This window comes from Hypanus sabinus, chromosome 9 (genome assembly GCF_030144855.1).
Source record: "Hypanus sabinus isolate sHypSab1 chromosome 9, sHypSab1.hap1, whole genome shotgun sequence".
NCBI classification, from domain to species: Eukaryota; Metazoa; Chordata; class Chondrichthyes; order Myliobatiformes; family Dasyatidae; genus Hypanus; species Hypanus sabinus.
In genome coordinates this window covers 122,239,576-122,262,333 of record NC_082714.1, presented here as the reverse complement: position 1 = coordinate 122,262,333, position 22,758 = coordinate 122,239,576, and the positions used below count along the sequence as shown (strand labels likewise).

At 38.9% G+C, this 22,758-nt stretch overlaps 1 protein-coding gene across 2 annotated transcripts in view; it reads right to left on the bottom strand.

Annotated features, from left to right (window-relative positions):
- nfatc2a (nuclear factor of activated T cells 2a) overlaps positions 1-22,758 on the bottom strand; it is a 133,207-nt gene that overhangs the window by 28,550 nt on the left and 81,899 nt on the right. The window contains exon 10 of one of the 2 annotated variants that reach the window (XM_059980486.1): positions 3,279-3,322. The exons of the other annotated variant lie outside the window; for it this stretch is intronic. Coding sequence (XP_059836469.1) covers positions 3,279-3,322 — 44 coding nt within the window. The remainder of the gene's footprint in view (positions 1-3,278; positions 3,323-22,758) is intronic. 2 annotated transcript variants of the gene reach the window in all.

Below are 22,758 nucleotides of genomic sequence, written 5' to 3'. Positions count from 1 at the left end.
ACTGCGTATAATGAGACAACAAAGTTACACAGCTTTAGACCCCTGTATGATTGAGACCCCTGTACGAAAGTCTAATTTCTGTCAACACAACATTATTTGCGAATTATAATGAAGCAACGTTGATTTCCATCACTTCCTAAATGTTCAGCAGTTACATAATTAAAATGATGAAAGCCAGACTCAAGCCACCACAAATAATGTTTCGAGGGAGGTGGGAAGGTGTTGGGAGACCAGCTTCCAAGAAGCAATCCAGTAATAATAACTTGCCATTAAGACTGCTTTGTCTCAGAGTTTCAGATTTAACGGCCGTGGGCAGGGTTTGACAGGAAACCCAGCGGATGGCGGTAGACAGCACAGCAAGGTTTAGCAGGCAAGTTCCTTTCCTTCAGTGTTACCTCCAGAATTGGCTGCAACCTCAACCCACCGTCTACGGGCAATCATAGTCTGTCAGATTGTGTGCCATTGTTCCCTATGGTTTTGTTTCTCACTCTTGAGACATGGCTTGTAGTATCTCTGGGAAAAGGGGAGAAAAGGATAAAAACATTGTCTTTATGCACATTAGAGCTCCTATGTACAGGCTTCCCAGAAGCTGTCATGGCAACACTCCATACAACCCTGGCTATGTTTCCATCAGCCAGCAAATATCAGGCCCTGTTCATTTCTCTTTTAATATTCCCTGTCCCTGAACATATTGTGGCTATGTTGCTATTTGACTGAAAGCACACAGCAATGCTGGACACGTGGGTGGTGTCTGCATGTTTTCAGGTACTCTGCGACATTTGTTACTGTGCGTCAGTTGCTGTGGTTTGAGAATTTTCCAGTACCAGAGCAAAATGCTGACAGTGCAAACACAACTATCACTGAACAACTTGCCTGTTGTCATCCGCTCTCTGTAAAAAGCCCTTGCCTTTGACTGGATTTTGATAGGCTACAAGTCACTATAAAGACATACATTTTCAAAGGTGCATATAAAGGAAAGTTTACCTTTCTGTCACAAGTGATTCACAGTGGAAATATTATCTATATTCTTGGCCAGCTGAGATTTATTCCAATTCCAGTTTCAACGACAAAAGGTTGGCCGCATGCCTTTAAGCTAATTCTGTCACTGATGCATCTTATCAAACGAATGAACTGAATGACTCCAGAATTGTATTGTTGCTTTAAGGTAAAAGTGCAGCTGTAGTGTACCTACCGACCTCAGATCTGCCTGTCTGTGGTTTTGGCTGCCAAATGCAGTAGACGGTTCTACACGAGTGCTTACACACACGTGCAGAACCTCCAAATCCACCAGTTCAATAAACTGAGCACACAGACAGCATTGTGCACACTCTCATGATACTTAAGTAAACTCTGAGCAACATTCTTCAGATAAATCTTCAAATGAAGTACTCCTGGCATGAGAACATGTCTGAAAGAGCTGCATATTTGGAATTTGCGTGTGCAGTGCCCGTCATTTCCCATTTATTCATTTCAGCAGCAAATTGGAAGGGGATTTCGCATTGTACCCTCTTATCAATGAGATATTCTAAGACAGGATCAAAGATTAAAATGATCACCACTGAGTCAGGAGTGTTCAATATGCTCCTTGAACATTTTGCAAACAAGATATGATGTCTTGTTACCCTCCATGTTGGTCAACTCCTGTAATCTGACTACTATTACTAGGCAGTGTTCTCACTCAAAGCGTAGCTTGGTATTAATAGGCTGCAACTTTCGACATTCTATATATATAAAAACAGAGTATGCAGTTTTCAGCATACACCTTTTTTTTTGCTTTTCACTTTGCATCTTTTTTGTTTTGAATTGTGTAATAATTTGAGCAAACTGGTTAGTTGCATTAAAAGGTGTGATTCAACAAAATGCAGACTTCCTGTTTCCTGTGAGCCACTCTGACAGCCCAAAAAGAAAATCAAAGTTTCATTTTATTGAGAAGATGCACCATTTTGGTGATAAAGAAATCATCTAGTTCCTGCTTTTGCAAGACCGAAAAAAAAATCAGAACTTTAGGTTTCTGTGCAGCTGCCTGTTGAGCCTTTTCGTTGTCACATATAAACATCCGTCCATGTCAAATGTTGATATCTTTGTAAAGATTTGGAAAATGCACACCCAAAAGCAAAGAACATCAGCCTCTGAATAAACAGCAACTTAGATAAGCTTGTTACCTTTTGGATACAAAAATTCCATTCAGCTGTGACTCATAGTAAATTCAGGAGCAACTATGTGAGAATTATGGGCTATGGGAAGTCTCAGTGAAAGCATTAACTTATCATTCACGATGCATTTGACAGATTGTGAACTGGGTAGAAATGTAATCCCCTTGGTTGCTATTTAGTGTTCTCCAGTCATCACAACAGAACCCTTTCCTTTTTGGCAAGTATATTATAAGAATCAGCACTCACTAAATAGAAACTCCAATGTGGATTTCATTAAGGAATAAAACACAAAACTGCTGAGTGTCAAAAGCTGAGGACAACCTGTAAACCAAGCCCTCACTATTTTTACTTTTAGTTGAAGAAAATGATCAAAAGTTTGAAATTTTGGCACTACAGTAGTGAATAATCAGTACAGCAGATAGCTGTGCACAGCAGTATACAGGAGCTGTTTATAGGGAGGGAAGCCTTGTTAAACCAATACAACAACCTGCCATGCGTGTTTAATTTTTTCCATTAACTTTTACCACTGCAAATGCTCTGTTTTTAGGTGATCAGATTATTTAGAGGCAAACAGCTGAAAACAGGATGGGGAGGGTGTTGTGGGGAGGTGTGGGAGTGGTGTTCTAACTTGCCAGATTGGCAGAGTTTCTGGTATGGAAAGGAATGCTCTCAAAGGTCCCCCGGCAGAATAAGAGCACGGTAAGCCAGCAAACCCTGCCAGAAATAACAAACAAAACGGCTTTCCCCATCCTGCCCGAGCAGCCAGCTCCAGAGCATTACAACAGTTGCCATAGAGCTTACTTTGCTATCATAACAAATTTGATATGTCCAGTTATAAAAGAGTGCACTGTATTTTGCAGACATGAAAATTTAATTTTTGTTGTTTTTTCACACTGCAGGCTTACTTCTGTCTGGGTGCTACAGACAGGGACTCCCTGAGTTAAAGCTGCTGTTTCCTTTCTTTCACCTCAAGTAAACTATTTCTGCTTCCAATCCCAAATGTTACCACAAATTATGTCCCCTGAATGTAATCACATCTCAGGTGAATGCTCAAAATCATTCTATGATACATTAATAAAACGTTTGTCCTACTTCTTTGTCAGGAATCAAATCTTCTCTACATACCTTATTAAAGTGCTCCAGCCTTTTGAAGAAGTCCCATGGAGTTTCTGTAAAAAAAACTCAGTTTCACTGGTGCAACTTAATTTGGTTGGCCCTCATATCAAAATTTGGTTGATTTCTATAAAAGATAATAACTTTCTTTATCAATTATCCCAACAACAATTAATCCAGTGCTTTCCCGTCGTACATGACAAATAAACTTTTCTCGGGCTTCCAGCCAGGTACAAGTATCAATTATAACCAACATTTCAATGACAAATTCTGCCACCCCAATGAAGATGGCAGAGCTTGTCATCGAATCGATGCCTGTACTCAGCTGGAAGCCTAAGAAAAGTTTATTCAACAATTAATCCATTATGAGAATGCCAGAATACCTAAATGGGAACATTTCCTCATCTTGTCCACATGGCCAATAAAGCAGGACCTTCTTTAGAGAATATAAATTAGGCCAGTTACGTACATATTGCAACCTGTGTGAAATACACTCTACGGACTTTAATTAGAGGTGTGGCCTTGATTGATTTACAAGTGGACGCAACTAGTTTGAAAGCTCCAATTTGGTAAAAAGCTGCATTAAATTCATTATCATAGATAAAGTATTTTGTCATTTGAAAAGTTAAACCTATAAGTGAATGAGATGTGAAGAGTCAAACCTTCAATCAGTGCTAAATGATAAAGGTGGCTTATGTTCACTTTAACAGCATAATGCCTTGCCCAGAGCAATATTCCCTCAGATTTTTTTACAGCTGCATGGACCTACTATTGCTCCGAGTAGGATATTCTTTCATGGCATGAAAACTATGTGGAACTTTAAATGACTTGTTGGTAATATTCATACTATGAATATCACAAATGAAAATAGAAATATCACATACTTTTATTATATTTATTAATTGAAGGTATAATGAAATCTAGTAAAACAGAGAAAATCTTTTGTGTTTTGTAAATATTTTCTAGCTGTGTCCAATTCTAGCTGCACACAACAAAGGCTACGTGCGCAGGAGCATTTTAGCAACTGCGTGGACATGCACTCACGCAACTTATAGGGAACTGTGGAGCCATCTAGCTTCATACAGCTGTCCATTCATTGATCATGGTTGGTCTGCTCTTGCAATAAGTATCTTGATATTCCTATCCAGAAAAAGATTAATAACTTCAATTGGCACACCACATTGAGGGGGGTGTATCAGATAACACCTACCACCGAGTGACAAAGTATTTGCTGATTCGGTCAGATCTAAGTTGTAGATTCAGTATTCTTATTTTGATTTCCTATACTAAAACAAATAATCTCAAGATCTTCCTTACTAATTTTCAGTTTAACTCCCCATCCATAGTTCTAATAAATCCTGAAAACCAGGTCTGCCTTTTTACTTGAAAGCAAAATTTCTCACTTTGCATTCCATCTTCTTAAGTTGTATGCCAATATTACTGTGCAGTGCTTTCCAGAAGCTCTCAAATCTACTTCCACAATTAATAGGGCCCGGATTTTTATTATGTAGCATACCATTTATCAGTACTACATGAAACAAGTTTACTGCAACGTGAAAGAGTGCCTGCCTCACAGTGAGTTCCATATGGTCAAACATGCACAGTAGCATCAACTGTGAAGGGTAAGTTTATAGATTATATGATTTGTTTGGCTTAGGGATAATGTGGCCTACTCATGTAGAAGCAAGACATCTGAGGTTTAATTTTGTGTCTTTGAGGAAATCTGCTGGCATGTTCTGATATTGGGAATCTCCCCCACTACAAGCTCTTCTCCAGATCCTCCAACATCACTGTCCCTTCCTCTCCTTCAGCCTTACTGTATTCTCAACTCATTGCAATGCCCCCGATTGTTGGCCCAGGTGCCTGTACCTCTCCAATCGCTGGTTAGAGGTTCTACAATGCTGCAAAATCTCAAACATGACTTACACAACCCCTCGACTTGTATCTGCACCCTTCACAATATGACCGTTGCTGAGTGACTCCCTACAACTAGCCATGTTATAAAGGCTGATTTCTATTTCTTCCCTTCCACTGATCGCTAGCTTGGCAATGTCCCATTAATCTGATCACCGTTAATAGCTAAGATCACCAAGCCAACCCTTGCCAACTACCAACAGCCATTTATCAATGCTATTCATTCCCAATAACCTGATTCTTTAAATTCTGATTCCTCATCTAAAGCCTCAGTCCTCCATGAGATTCCATTATACCCATGACATGAACCAAGGCTCATGACTTACATAACCTTTTAATAGTGGGTCTTAGTGGGCAGAAGTTGAGCAAGTTGTATTCTTCTACCTAATATATAGTAGAACTTTCCTAAAGTATTTTGATTGTCACACTGTGAACCATGATTATGGGCCAGATAACTTTTAGGCCTTAGTCACTTGTCATTATGAAATGACTACAATTATTATTTATAATATGTTCATTCCATACAAAGGAAGGCATTTCTGACAGTTTCTTTTGATAACAAGAATCTAGGACCTGGCCACTGTGTACCTTGAGCAGAAGCTTGATCTGAGTTTAGAAAGGAACATTATCCTTACAGAGTAACTGAATCAAAAGATAGAAACAGATCTCTAGCAGGTTGAAAGGAGCTGAATGTCACTAAAGCTGCTTGCCAGCCCCTATTAAAGAGGTCACATGGTATTTTGGCCGAAGAAACAGCTCACGAATAGCACCTGGTCTGTGGTAACACACACAAAATATGAGGAACTCAGCAAGTCAGGCAGCATCAATATGCCCATCTTATCCCATTAAATTCCATCAGCCATTTCTCACCCCATTTTTACAACTAGTTCAGTTCCCACAATTGGGATCAGTCCTCACTGTCCACTACACCCCCAATCCTCTTGTTACTCACAAATTTGCTGATCTAGTTTACCGCATTATCACTCAAATCATTGATACAGATGACAAACAAAAACAAATCTAGCACCAAGTTCTGCAGACTAGTCACAGACCTCCAGTCAGAGAGGCTGCCATCTACTGCCAGTGTCTGGCTTCTCCTGTGAAGCCAATGTTAAATCCAGTTTTGTCTTATCCTAAATGCCAAGCCAACGAACCTTCTTGCCCAGTCTCCCAGACAAGACCTTGACAAAGGCCTTGCTAAAATCCATGTATATAACATCTACTGCCTTTCTTTCCTCAACATACCTGGCAACCTCCTCGAAAAATTCTGTAAGACGGGTTAGACATGAACTATCATGCACAAAGCCATATTGACTCTCCTTAATTAGGCTTTCTCTATACAAATACTTACATAACCTGTCCATTCGAATACCTTCCAATAATTTACAAACTATTGATGTCAGACTCACTGGTCTATAACTTCCTGGTTTATCCTGAAAGTATTTTTTGAACAATGGGACAACATTAGTTATCTTCCAGTTCTCTAGCACCTCACCCATGGTTAAGAACATGTTATATACCTTGGCCAGGGTCCCTCTGATTTCTGCACAAGCCTCATACAAGGTCTGAGGGATTTATTAACCCTAATTTGCCTTAAGTTATTTGCAAATTAATTAGTAATGCCTGGTCTTTTTGTGTTATGCAAAATCATTCAGAAAATACCATGCATACATAAGCACAATTGGAACGGGGAATTGATTCCATGTTTTTCACAAGCATGCTGTTCCAAACATGAATGCAGTTGGGTATGGGGCAATGATGTCCAAAAGTATATCATGCATACTTAAGCAACACACAACGCTGGACGATCTCAGCAGGTCAGGCAGCATCTATAGAGGGAAGTAGGAAGTTGATGCTTTGGGTGAAGACCCTTTATCAGCACTGCTGCCTTCCCTCTCTCAAGCATAATTGACATTGGTGCAATGAAAAATGAAAGCACACAAACACTGATGAAACTGTGGGCCTCAAGTAGAAAAGCAGGAGGATAAAGTCCTGCTTGAATGTAATATAAAACACTTTCCTATTTAATCCACTGCAAGCTAAATGCCATGAAAGCTATCCATTGAAATTCCTAGGAGGGGCCAGATATCTATAGTCAGAAGTAAACACTTATCTTTGGGTCTGGGATCACAGGTATACTTTTCTTGGTTGCCTGCTCTTGCTGCCAAAAAAGCCCAGTTGTTCATCAGCGAGATGGGGGTGCTCACCGTGTCTCCTGGTCTTGAGCAAGTCATTTTAACCCCACAACTCGAAGGTCCAGTTCTTGAGATAACTACTTCTTTAAGTACTTCTCTCTGATAAGATCTCACTCTTACTCTTCATATAGGAAGTGTGAAATTTTGAACTGCTTGTATTATACATAAAGCCATTCAGCTTTAAAACAAAAAAAAAGACCAATAATTTCCCAGTGAACAGGTTACCGCCTTGGCTCAGAAATGAAAACCACTTCATGAAAAACATGCTCCTTTATCAAATAAAACACAGATCAAATTGGTTAACAAAATCTTTACATTTTTCAACAGGACAAGGGAAAAGAGTCGAACTTCATAATACACACAAGAAAATCTGCAGATGCTGGAAATCCAAAGCAACATTAAAAAATGCTGGAGAAACTCAGACGAAGAGCAAATTTCATTACAAAAGTATAATTTGGAAAAGCAGCTAATGTGAATATAGTCATATACGTCCAATTATATTAAAGGAATTTCAGGTTAAAAAAAACATGGGGAATGCAGATAGAAGATTTTTTCTTGCTGAGTAGATACTGGGGAAATGGCATAATTCATGGCTTAAAGGATGTAAGCCACAGAAGATATTTTTGTAAACTTAGCTATGGTTTTGTGGAATCTCCCAGAGATTCTTATCAAGGTTGCATTTAGCTTAGTGTTCCACAGTGAGGGCCAGAACTTGAGGTGGTAAGTCAAAGGTTGAAAGATTTCACAGTTTTATCAAGTAAGGCAGAATGAATGTCATCCATTCAGATATTAAGAGAGCCTTAAAGTATATTTCAGAGCAAATCACATATTTGCAGGCTGCCAAATTAAAATGACCCGAAGCAGCAGCTCTGATGGAAATGATCGCATATTCCTGTTTCAGCTTTCTACAGCTGAGAACCACAATTGCATCTAATGTCTGTACAATTCATAATGACGTTTTTATGCCACTAAACAATCTAGCACTAAGCTAAACTGACAGAAATAGACTGGACTGTGGTCGGCAGACTGTCCCCTTAAGAAGTCAGTGGAAACGAGGCTGTCACACTAGGCTAATGGTGCACTTGAAAAAAAATGAGACTTACGACTCCCAATACAAACTATCTTGCTGGCAAATGTACAGTCTCCGGTAAATAAAATTGAAAATCTCTGAAGATACTGTATCAGTGGGATAATTGGACCACTTGCCTATTTTGTTTCATAGAATCTTGGTTAACCCCTTCCATTCTGGACACAGCAATTCAGATTGAGGGGTTCAAAACACACTGCCAAGATAGGACTGCTGAGTCTTTTAAAGCCAAAGGCAGCGGTTTGCTTCATGATCTAATTCCTTGTGGTATACAAGCATGGTGGTTCTGTCCCAGTCTTGCTCAACAGACCTAGAACACCTTGCAATCAAGTTCTGTTCATTTTACCTGCCGTGGGATGATCATTTTGGAGGTGGTTTACATCCCACCACAGGCCACTGTCAAATAGGCCCTGGACACTAGACATGATCAATAGACATAAAACTACACATCCTGATTCTTTTCCCATCATTTAACCAGACCAGCTTGAAAAAGTCTCTAAGTAATTACTACCACCAAATCACTTGTAGCACCAGAAGAACCAACACACTGGACCACTGTTACATCACCATCAAGTGTGTTGACTGTGCCATCCCACGCCCACACTTCGGGAAGTCTGATCACCTGCCTGTACTTCTTCTCCTGAGTATAGGCAGAGACTGAAGACTGCAGCACCAGTAGTGGGGACTAAGAAGGTATGGACAAGTGAGGCCCAGGAGCTCTTACAAGACTGCTTTGAATCACTGGAGTGGACTGTATTCAGGGATTCATCACAGCTGTCGCCGACTTCACTAAAACCTGTGTGAATGAGCGTGTGCCTACGAGAACATACTATGTATACTCAAATCAAAAGCTGTGAATGAACCAGAGGGTTCGTAGTCTGCTAAGAGCTAGATCTGTGGCATTTAAGTCTGATGACCCAGGTCTGTTCAAGAAGACCAGGTATGACCAGGTGAATCCTCAAAAGCCAGCAGGCCCCAGTGGAGTACCTGGTAAGGCTCTGAAAACTTGTGCCAACCACTTGGTGGGAGTGCTCAAAGATGTTTTCCATCTCTCACTGCTACAATCAGAAGTTCCCACCAGAAGGGCAACAGTTATACCAGTACTCAAGAAGAGTAGTGTTAGCTATCATAATGACTATCAGCCAGTAGTGCTCACATCTATGGTGATGAAATGGTTTGAGAGGTTGGAAATGGCTAGAATCAACTCCTGTCTCAGCAAGGACCTGGACCATTTAAATTTACCTATCGTCACAACAGGTCTACAGTGGATGCAATCTCATTGGCTCTCCACACAGCTTTGGATCACCTAGATACAAATACCTATGTCAGGAAGCTGTTCATTGACAATGGCTCAGCATTTAGCACCGTCATTCCCACTGTCCTGATCGATAAGCTACAGAAACTAGGCCACTCTGCAACTGGGAAGACCACAAACTTGGTAATAACATCTCCACCTCAGTGACAATCAACACTGGTGCACCTCAGGAATGTGTGCTTTGCTCACTGTTCTACTCTCTCTACCCCCATGACTGTGTGACTAGGCACAGCTCAAATGCCATCAATAAATTTGCTGATGATATTGTTGGTAGAATCTCAGATGGTGATGAGGGGGCGTAAAGGAGCGAGATATACCAGGTAGTTGAGCATTGTCACAGCACAACCTTGCACACAGCATCAGTAAGACTAAAGACCTCATGGACTTCAGAAAGGGTAAGATGAGGGAACACACAGAAATCTTTATACAGGGAGCAGAAGTGGAGAGAGGGTGAGCAATTTCAAATTCCTGGATGTTAATATCTCTGAGAACTTAAGCTGATGTCAGCATATTGATACAGCTATAAAGAAGGCAAGACAGCATTTATGTGTCATTAGGAGTCTCAGGAGATTTAAAAAGTTACCTAAAACAATCTAAAGTTTCTACAGATGTACCATGTAAATCATTCTGTCTGGCTGCATCACCATCTGGTATGGGGGATGGGGTGCTACTGCATAGTATCGAATTAAGCTGCATGGAGTGGTAAAATTAGTCAGCTCCATAATGGGTACTAGCTTCCACAGTATCCGGGACAACTTCAAGGAGCAGTGCCCCCATCACCCAGGACATGCCCTCTTCTCACTGTTACCATCAGAATAGATGTACTCAGTGGCTCTTTCTCTCTGCCATCTGATTTCTGAATGGACATAGAAACCATGAACACTACCTCACTACTTTTTATTTATGTTTTTGCACAACTTATTTAACTATTTGATATACATGCATATACTTACTGCCATTCATTTCCTTTTCTTATATTATCATGTATTGCATTGTACTGCTGCTGCAAAGTTAACAAATTTCACGACACATACAAGTGATATTAAACCTGATTTTGGTCATTTAAAAAGCAAAGATCACATTAAAGGTAGGTCTTTGTTCTATAACTTATTGATATAGTCAGACTAAAAACAAGCTGTTAAAAGGAAAAAAGAGACCAGCATGGAGACCTAAGAAACAGACCTCTAGTATTAGTAATTTTTATCAACATATGGATTAAAAGCTGTGGAAAAGATCCTCCCCCCTGCCAAAAGTAAAGATCAGAGTTGGTGGAAGACTGGTGTAAAGCTTTTAATGTTTAAGAACATCTACAGTAGATAATGCAATAATAACTCTAGAGAAAAATTTTGCATTGGGAAACCTTGCAAGAAGTAGAACAAGCAAGGAAATTTGGAATACCAAGAAGTTAAACCTTATTGATAGTGTAATTCTAAAACCAATAGAATAATAGTGTAAAAAGTTTGTTTCTGAGAATAAACACATGCATATACTGCTTACAGTGTCTTTACTGAAAATAATTTGAGACTAATTCTAAAAAGTTAACATCAATATATGTATTTAAAATATTATTGAAAACTTTTAAAATTTTGTCTCAACTGTTTGAACTCCCAGTGCAAAAGAAAATGACAATTGCTCTGGATAATTGTGACATGATAGTGAAGTGAAAGGATTTCTGTAAATTAACTGTAAGATTATCAAAATCAGTTAATTTATATTACCGGACCAAGAATAGGATATGGGGAATCAAATGACATAACTTGTGAAATAGAAATGAATGCATCCTTTGTATGGGATCACTGCAATTAAAATAATATCACAAGATAAGGCCAAATAAAGACTGGATTCATGTAACCCTAACACAATTTTAACTTCTTAAAAGATGGGTAGACATTTATGGAAATATTTCTGAAATTCTCAGTAAAGATGTATTTTGCTTATAAATAAAAACTCTACAAGAAAGATGATAGATTTATAAATTTCTAAGCAAGTTAAGGATGGTATCAAATAGCAAAAAATAATGGTAGACGGTATTTTGAGGATTACACAGACTAGAAAACTGAAAATTTTAAAAACCTGCAAAGGATGATGTAGAAAGAGTAAAGAAAGAATAAGATGAAGAAGAAGGTAAAGAAGAGGGTCTCAAATATGAAAATGGGAGACAATTGGAACAACTAATTTCTATCTGTCTTCTATCACTAAAAACATTCTGCTTACAATAAAAATATAGAGGGAAATGGAAGGAAGTACTTAAAACAACCATTACTGACAGAGCAAGCTACAACGAAACTAGGGACTTAAAGGACGTAGGACTAGAGTGCAGGCCTTCAGCTAGGAAACTAATGGTCTTACTTTCCAGGACCTAAAGACCTGCATCCTAGGATCTTAACATGAGTGGGTGTGGAGTTAATGGATAGATTGCTCTTGGTTTTCCAAGCTTCCCTTGATTCCAGAAAGGTGCCAATAAATTGGTACATGCAAATGTTATGTCCTGCAAGCAGGAAGCCATGGGTTAGTTAATGTAACATACACATTGGAAAAAGTGCTAGGCTCCATTATTAGGGAAGTACAGTAACAGCAGGACAATTAAAAAATCATAAGCAAGATAGTTTTATGAAAGAGAAATAGTGTTTATCAAATTTATTAGAGTTCTTGCGGAAGGTAACAAACAAGATAGATATAGGAGATAGTGTGATTTAGATTTCCAAAAGGCGTTCGATAAGACGTCACATCAAGTTTATTGCAAAAGGCTGCTTTGTGGGTTTTTCATGATCGTGGAATGTCAATTGTCTAACAACAGGAAACAGAAAATCAAGGTAAAAAAATGTCCTGGTATAACCAATGGGGTGCATTGGGGATCAGTGCTGAAGCTTCAGCAGTTAAGTCTATAGAAGTGGAACTAAATTTATCATAGCCAGATTTGCTGATGATAGAAAATTAGATGTGAAACCATATTGTGAAGAAGATGCAGAGTGTCTGGAAAAGGATTTTCGATTATATTAATCAAATAGGTGTAAATTTAGCAAATGAACTACAATGTAGGGAAAATTAAGGAATTCATTTTTGATAGGAAGAGAAAATACATCTGTCCAGATGCCATTGTACAGAGCGATTTCTATTTTGAAATCTAGCCAAAATAAGCCCTGAAAATGGGGCACTGCAGATTTAAGTGCATGTACTATTACAATAAAACAGTAAGATTTACCTTCTTCTGTATACTAGCATTACCACAAGTCTTGTCAGACTATAAAACCCTAGGACCCTTGTAGTCAGCTTTACCACAAAAGCTTTAGTGGGATAATAACAAACTGTATAAAGTTCTTTGAACAGTGCCCAGATACAATACCACTTTGATCATTGGTCCAAGGAGAGAAGAAAAATGGCACTTTTAGTATCAATCTGTGGGCAATAATTATGCATAAACTATGCAAAGAAGTTTTCAATAATTTTTTGAAAAATTCCAGAATACAGTGGATTAAACCACTAGAAGTTTCAATACTCACTTTAACAAGCTATGCAATTTTAGTAAGGTGAAGTTAGAGGGTATGGAACGTATTAAAAATTCTCCTCCAAAAGAATATTTTGCAGTTATTTGGTAATTTTTAAAAGGGCATTTCTGCAATGATATAGGATTTGTAGACAAAGATAACAGAAAGAATCTTAGCCTCGTATGACTCCATTTTTATACCACTTCTAGGCAATCGTGAGCAGTGGATGTACTTAAAGTAGGTAAAAATAACATCCAATGACTCTCCCCAATTCCTTCCTCTTCCCAGTATGGCAATGACAAGACTCTTAACAATGAACTGGAGCTCAGAGAATAAAGGCAAATACTGGTATGTTTCACAATAAATTCACAAATCTCCCTCAGAAGATTTCACAAATCATTGGTAAAAGCCTGGAATTTATTTTTCTAGTTAGATCTTACATACATGATTAGAAATAACAAAGGATGGAAACATTTTACTTTCTATTACTACATGAAGAGCACAATGCAAATTTAAACCTGTTGCAAAATCATTTGCATTCCATCAAAAAAACATAAAGCTTATGGAAATTAAATAAAAATTATAAAATGTAAACAACATTTCCTTTACTCAATATGTCTATTGCATTATACTTAAAAGTAAATGTAGTAAATTATTTGAGATAAAGTAGTAATACTGCAGAATTCTTGACAACACAGAATCCTAATTTTATATAAGGTGCATGGATCAGACACCTTAAAGTTGAATTTAATGTTATAATTATTATCTCGTTGGCACGCAGCCAAGTGGTTAAGGTACTGGTCGAGTGATCTGAAGGTCGCTAGTTTGAGCCTCAGCTAAGGCAGCGTTTTTTGTGTCCTTGAGCAAGGCACTTAGCCACACACTGGTGCCAAGCTGTATCGGCCCCTTCCCTTCCGTCGGGCAACATTGGTGGCATGGAGAGGGGAGACTTGCAGCATGGGCAACTGCTGGTCTTCCATACAACCCTGCCCAGGCCTGCGCCCAGGAAACTTTCCAAGGCGCAAATCCCTGGTCTCTCGAGACTAATGTATGCCTATTATTAATTATTACCTCTCTATACAAAACAACTGCAAAATAAATAACTGTATCAGAGTAGAATGGCAGAATGGCAAAGACGCTATACTATTATCCAGAGGCCTAGAAAATTAATCTAGAAAGTTCAAAATCTACAGATTAGACTTTAGTTTAAATTATTAAGAAAATTTGAAAATGATGCTCAGCAATAATGATTGTGAAACTACTTGTTTGTCCTGAATTCTTCTGTGGATCACTGATTGCTATCAGGAATGAAATTGCTTTGCCCTTACCCATTCTAGTCTAGATGTGATTCCAGTTCTACAGTGAAGTGAGGGTAAATCTCAGCTGTCCTCCACAATGGCCACAAAAAAAGACCACTTAGGGATAGCCTATAAATGTGGCCATGCTAGGATATCCACATCCTGTGAACAAGTGATAGCCGAACTAAACTGGTGCACAAAGGTGTCATCAACCATCTTATGGAAACTACATAGGGCAAAGACCACAGCAGACTCAAGAGTCAATATTCAAGGTGGCTTAATATCATTTCCAGTACATAAGTGTAAAGGAGAATGAAATAATAGTTATTCCAAATCCAGTGCACCACAAAATGAAAGACAATAAGCTAAAGATAAAATTAATTAAAAACACAATAAACATAAATACATAAGATAGTTTCTATACATAGCTTCAGATATGTACATAAAGTGACACTAGATGTATCTGTACATGAGGTGACTCTGACAGGAAATGGTCAAGTAGTGGTGGAGAGGAGGGTGTGGGTTAGTGGGTGGAAGTATCGATCAGCCTCACTGCTTGGGGAAAGTGACTGTTTTTGAGTCTGGTGGTCCTGGTGGTCCTGGTGTGGATGCCATGTAGCCTCCTCCCTGATGGGAGTGGGACAAACAGTCCATGAGCAGGAATGGTGAGATCCTTTGTGCTACTCATGGCCTTTTTCTGACACTTTTCTGCATAAGTGTGCTAGTTGGCAGGTAGGCTGGTGCCGGTGATGTACAGGGCAGTTTTGACTACCTGTTATAAAGCTTTCCTGCCTGCCACAGTGCCGTTTCCATACTATGCAGTGCTGCAGCACATTGGGATGCTCTCTACTGCACATCTGTAGAAGGACGTGAGCACAGATACGCGTAGCCCGTCTCTGTTCAGCCTCCTCAGGAAGTGAAGGCATTGTTGAGCTTTCCTGACTGTGTAGAGAGTGCTCTGGGACAATGAGAGGTTGTGTGAGAGGTGCACTCACAGGAGTTTGAACCCTACGACTGCCTGTCATCGGCGAACTTGACAACATGACTACTCAGACGTTTGGCTGTGTAGTCAAGTGTGAGCAGTGGGTGCTGTGACGGACTCACTACATAGCCCTGTGTTGCGGATGATGGGAAGGAAGGAACAGCTGTGCATCCTGACTATCTGAGGTCCATTGGTTAGAAGTCCAATACCCACCCAGCTGCTCAGTGGCGAATTTAGATGGAGGACTATGAGTTTGCTCATCAAGGTCTGTGGGACAATCATACCAAAATCCAGAGATAGCACTCTGACATAAGTGTCCTTGTTCCCTTGGTTTGTCAGGGCCTAGTTCATGACAGATCCTATGGCATCTGTGGTAGAGTGGCAGGAATGGAGATTCTGATATGCACTATTACTCTATTTAAAGCACTTCATGATAATCAATGTCAGTGCCATTGGGTGGTGGTCATTTAGTTCTGAAGTTGAAGGGTCCTGTGGACAGGGATGATGGTGGCAGGTTTAAGGCATGTGAGGACAGCAGCCTGGATGAGTGAAAATGTCCGTGAAGACACAGTGAACTGGTGTGCACACTCAGTCTGGGATGTTGTCTGGCCTAGCCCTCTTATGGGGGTTGACTCTCTGCAGAGTCCTTCTCATGTCTGCTGCCATTGGAGACAGTGGCTGCTTACCTGGGGGGAGGGTTGATTTTGTGGCTGGTGTTCTGTTGCATACCTCAAAGCGTGCATAGAAGTGATTTTGAATGTCTGGGAGGGATGCATCACTGGTACAATCGATGCTGTTTCTCCTTGCATAGTCAGTAACGATGCCCAGCCACATACACCGACGACCGGTGTTCCTGAATTCTTTGTGCATAAGTGGTCTTTCCTCTCTTGATGCCTAAAATGAGCTTTCTCACGGCTGCTCTGAGTACTGGTATGTCTGCAGATTTGAAGGTAGCATCCCAGGCTCTTAGTAGGGAGCACAGCTCTGCGTCAGGCAGGGATTCTAGCTGAGTTGTGAGATGACTGTGGTTGAGGTACAAGCATCATCTAATCACCTACAGATGTAGTCATTGACAGAGGCATCTTCATCAATGTTTGAGTCATTTTCATTTATAGAAGCATTTGTGTATATTTACCAGTTAATCCAGTCAAAACAGTCCTGAGGCAGAGATTGCCTCAATAGGCCATACACTGATGGCCTCTTGACTCGTTTCTTCACAGCTCGATATGCTGTGATTAACATCATGGAGATGTGGTCAGAGAGGCCAAGATAAGGGTGTGGGATGACTTTGTAAGTGCTGTATCTGTTTATATACTGCAAACATGTAAAATTACGTAAATTAACGATCCCTGATGTGACATTGATGCCTCACTCCCAGCTCTTGGCAGACTCATCTCTCTATTTTCATTTCATATCCATAAGCACTGCAGTGAGTTCCCTCAATTATAACACCATTTCTGGCTTTAGACCTCAGTACAAGGTGTTGCAATGTTTGTCAGGTCCCTGCTCTCTGCGCTTTGCACTCTTACCTGGACAGCCTGCTCTGCCACTGTGTTTTCCCTTTCCCTTTCCTGAGTTCCAGCAACAATCCTCTTCCTGCTACTTGCTCCTTCATCACTTTTCATTTAAATAAGATTCAGATGCTGAATGACCAAGGACTGAGATTTAGCCAGGAAAAACATTTTACATTGCTGTTAACATCACCACCACTTGCTCCTCTCTCCCATTACCTCTGGATTAAAACTGCACCCTATGCTTTAGATTACAGGTTTTTTGATGCTCGGTCTGCAGAGAATTAGTTTTCATAGAGCAGGGTTTGAAAACCTTCAAATCCTGTACCATTGAAACGAGTGCATTGTAAGCAAGATCAAGTCACTTCAATGGATGAACTACGTGAGGCAGAAATATTGTAATTGTATTGAAAGGTGCTGCATTCATTTTATTTGTAATCATGTTGAACAACATTTGGTTTCATGAAATGTGTGCTTACATTATGACATTTAGCAAGATTTACTTTCCCAGAGGTAATGTCTGAACTTTCTAAGCAAGGAAGAAAATCCAGAAGAGCATAAAAGCAACAAGAGAGAAGACACAGGTCTAACTCTCTAGAAACCAATGCATTTAACTGAGCTAACACTGCGGATGGTGAGTTTAAAGCCCATTCAAAAATAGCAACCCAATTTTATGAAACTTAGTAAAGTGCCTTCATTTAGCAACAGAAAATAAAATATCTTTATCTTTTGGAAAATCTAGCTCTATAAAGATATAGGTAGTAAGGTTCCACTTGGCACCCAAAGTTATATTTTCACAGTGCTTGATAACTGAATTACATTGTTTTACTATGTTAAAACTGCACAATGAAACTGGAACATGAATTTTTTTACAGAAATACAATGTGCTACATTTTAACTCTCAATTTGTCGTTCAACATCAGTCTGAAATAGGTTCTCAAATGTAGCACGGAACTAAAAATCACAACTGTACATGATCTGAGGCCAAGCCAGTTGTGCCTTATTAATTTATAAATTAATGCTTTATGTATAACTTATTTATAAAGGAAGATTTATAAAGAGATCTTTCGATGCAACTTCCTTTAGTATTTATTGAAGATAAAATTTCCCATGTTGCACATTAATCACTATACTCTCACAGAAAAGCAGTAGCTGTTCTACTGTGATCTAAGCATCAGGACCTGCATCATGTTGTAAATTCTAGGATCTTATGAATGAAACAATTACTGAACATTGGTTGTTAGTGTAAAATATTGCAAATAGAAGCAGTAGTGCTTTTATTTTCCCTTTTGCAAAATGTGCTTTTGCAATAATATTCCTCTCCACAGCGGTTTCAGAGTCCCATAGGAGCCTAGATATTTTGGTAAATAAACTTTGAGAAATAAAGTGTATTTTTACCGGCCATTTAACTTTATTGAAATGTAGTCTATAATACATGCAACATAACATGTTTGTGTCTTTTTAATTCCAGTGGCTGGTTAATGAGTTGCTAAGAGGGGCAAGTTATGTTGGGTTCATTGCTGCTGAATAGTTTTAGAATTAAACAAAACTATTTTTTTAACTTTTAGCTAACAACTTTAATTCTCTTTATTCTTCTCTCAAGTCATTAGTTCATTTGTAAATGTTATTTATTGTCTCCATGGATATACAAATGTGTAGATTAAGAACATACAGCTGAGATTAATTGCTGTATTAAAATATCAATAATTTAAACAATACTTCTTACAAAAATGTCTGTGTGTTTTATTTCTTTGCCCAGTTACTTTGCCTTAAACATTGGAAATGTATCCAGAGAAATTAACTTTGAACAGAAAGAATAAATCCACCTGTTAAGAACATGTTGGATAATCTACTGCAATTTATAACATCTCAGTACTTCAATCTACCTCACTATGACAATAATTGGAACAGATATTCAGAAGGATCAACACGTTTTACTTCAAGTGGCACAAATTCACATACCAAGTTATTAAAAAATGGATGCTTTATTACATCCAAACTTTTTGTCTTCAAGGATAGAGATCTGCTTGGGTTTAAAATTAAAATCCAAGCCAACTCTGATCCAGCCACGGATAATGTGAATTTAGCCTGAAGATGTATAACCTTTTTATAGTTGGGGCTCCAATGGGGAACTAGGGTCTAAATATAGTACTGAGCCTTTGTAAGTTTGTTGGTAAACAGCTGATCTGAGGCTGTAGATTTAAATATTTTTGACACCCAACCCAATCTGAACCCTATGTTGTCATACTCCATTTGGTTCTAGTCAACAAACCAGTTCACTTCCTCTTTTTGGATTTTTTTTAAGATATATGCTATGGGCCAAATCTGGCTGAGATTTTAATTTTAAACCCAAGCAGATCTCACTGCTGAGGCAGTACTGTATCAGTGTTTTTTCATTAAAGCTCGGACTCACTGGGCTCATTCTACATGATACCCTAGCCATGATATGAAAAGATTTTCATTCAGTTGGAATGAGCTGGAGCCGAGATCCCAAAATATTAGATGTCACTAGCATCTGCTGATGCTGGAAATCCAAAGCAACACACACAAAATGCCGAGGAACTTGGCAGATCAGGCAGCATCTATGGAAGAGTAGACAGTCGATGATTTGGGCCTAAACACTTCTTCATGTCACTCTATTTGAACCACTATGGGACCTATAATATTTCAAAAGACTCCACTACACTATGCTGACAGATATTGGACATATTCTATAATATTGACTCAAGGAGTACATAGGCTGGCATAAACATGAACTCCTGACACCTCCCCTGTTATTACTGAGGGTTAGGTAGCAACTTCTGCTCCCGTCCTCTTGCATTCATTTAACACATTGGGACTAATGTTCTTCAGTACTGGTACACTTCCACTGTTGTCACTAACTTGCGCAATAATTATCTGTTATCACTCTAGCTTCTTCTTCCAGTTTTCTTCCTTTGTGTTCTTGCAAGAAATACAATACTATAAAGTTATTTATTCAAAGGGAAGATACAAATTATTTGAGATAATTTTATCCAAATACTGTAATGGTGTTTGATTTTGGCAGAAACTCTTAATAGTGGACACTCCAAAAGAGTATCAGCATTCTCCATATCTTCACCATAATATAAAGATAAGCAATAAAGAAATGGAAACAGATGTCCCTTTAAACCTTTACTGCCACTCAGTGGCATTATGGCTGATTTGATCTTGGCTTCAGCTCCACTTTCCTCTGAATCTTAATTCTTCTATCATCATCTACAACCTTTGGATGGGACAGCCTGCAGGGTGAGCATTAGGCATGCAGAGTGAAAAATTTGTTGCCCACCGGAACTTATGCACTCAAAGAAAGTGCCTAATATTTCTCGGCACAGGGATTTATATTTATGTTTGAGCTGGGGTTTATCTTTTTCAACTTGGAATGCTGGTTAAGCTTGTGGAGTCAAACTTAGGGTGTAATGTCCAATGTTGCAACTTTAAGGAGGTATTCACAGCTCAGACTGCTTCTATGTCAGCTTGGGCTGTTGCCTTGGTGGAATGGCAAGGCTTCCATGGATCACAAAACCATTCATTCTCTCTTTTGGGATAGCTGGATTTGTCTGCTTATCCTGCCTGCGGGCTGGATTATTACCACCCATGTCAAAATGCCAGGACTTCTTGCCTCAGATCTCCTCCAAAAGAATCTATAACCTTCTCCAGGAAATCATTGGGCCTTCATCGGTAGCATAACAATGGCAGAAACACATAGAAGATAGTCATTAAGTGAATACAAAATGTGAATAATACTGTGATATATAACATAAATTATAGACTTGGTTTACAAGCTTTATATTGTAGGGTTTTGTTTTTGCATCTTGGCCAAGCAGTGACAGAGATGTGGTGAAGGGCATTTAAATTGTGGTTTTAGGTGAGTTTTTGGATGTGTTCTTCAAGGACAGCCCAGAAAGAAAAGTATAACCTACACATCCTTTTGCCTTCCTTGGTATCTACTCCATTCTTCTCTTTTACTATCTCTCCTGCACATCATCCTCTAGCATTTGCTCCTCAGTTACCAATAACTCAGTAAAATTAGAGCCTGCATGCAGCAAATTACCAGGAATCTTGACACCTGCTTTGCAGTGTGTGGTCGAGAAACAAGGCTCCAGAATGACAATGGTCTGCTTCAGAACGTTTGGTTGTGCAATTTGCTTTTCACTGTATTTTTACCCATGTATAGATTACACAAGAGTTACTTCATCAGTGATAACTCATCACTTTCCGTTATGCCTTGCTGCTACCAGTCTAGTTGGACCAGCCAACTGCCACTGAGTAAAACTATTAATAGGATGGAAAACTATTAATAAAATGACTTGGGAAACCAGTGTAAGAACAGTGGAAATTTGCTTGCTGATCCTTCATCCTAATGACTTGCTTCTCCATTCTCTGTTTTGGCATACAATTTATTCTCCTCTATCTTAGGTTTCTGCTTAATAGCTGGGTTTCCAATTGAAAGGTAAGATTGAAAAGAGCAATTAGAAAGCCAATTGCTTGCAAGAGGAAGAGCAGAATTATTTTTTTCTTATCTAAGTTGTTATGAGGATATATAGAAACATAACTTTCTGTACTTAGCATACTTTGCTCCACATTCTTAACTGGCAAAAGCAGCAAAAAAGGATTAAAATCAGAAATGTGCCCACAACACTCACAAATATGTTTCTTACTACAATTCATATATCATCAATGCAAATTCCATTAAAAACATGTCCACATTGCATGATTTCTCTCCATGGATGTTGTAAGAATATGCGCACTGCAACCTTATTTATCTCATTCAATGTAATAAAATTTATAATAAGCATGCAAGCTGTAATGATCATCTTCTGAGTAACATCTGAGCACTTGTGTTACCAAGTTGCTATCTGTGGGTATAAATAATCACCTAAGATGTGACCATACTGTCACCTCTCAACATTGAAATCTCTTGTGAAGTAATAGCTTATCCTTCTCAGGTGGAATATTTCAGTGAAGTTTAAGCTTTGCTACAAATGAAATTTCAATCATTAATAAGGAGTGGTTTAATACAATGAACGTTATACAGTATGCTAACACAATGAGATCTGATTTTTGCATACATCTGCCACAGAAGTAATAGGCTTACTATTCACATAAGGTTTGTATTATGAGTGACTATGTAACATGTGAGCACCACGCTTGTCTGACTTTGCTATATTTCTGCTGCACAATTCTAGCTAACACAAGCTGTGCAGGGAACCTATGAGTTATAGTGGAGGTGGGGAGTTGGGGTGTGGTTGCAGTTGATTCCTAGAAAATGGTCTGTCTATGTAGCAATTTTCCACAACACTAAACCACATAATCTACACATGCATCAAGAAATGTGAAAATGTGAATTGAAAATAAAATATGTTCATTTATTTACTTTCTTTCATTTAAATTTTGTAAGAGACGATTTTTATACCATATGCAAGACTGTTTTGTAATTATTTTGAATTCTGTGATGGCGAATTTCTATTACCCATAATGAGTGAATTGCCTTTATACATAGAGTTGAGAACATAGAATGGTATAGCACAGGAGAAGGTTCTGCAACCCATGCTGCTGTGCTAGCCTAATTAAACAAATCCTTTCTGTCCACACAAAGTCCATATCCCTCCATTCTCTGCAAGTTTATATGTTTCACTAAGAGCCTCTTATACCCCTTGATTTTCATTTGCCTCCACTACCACACT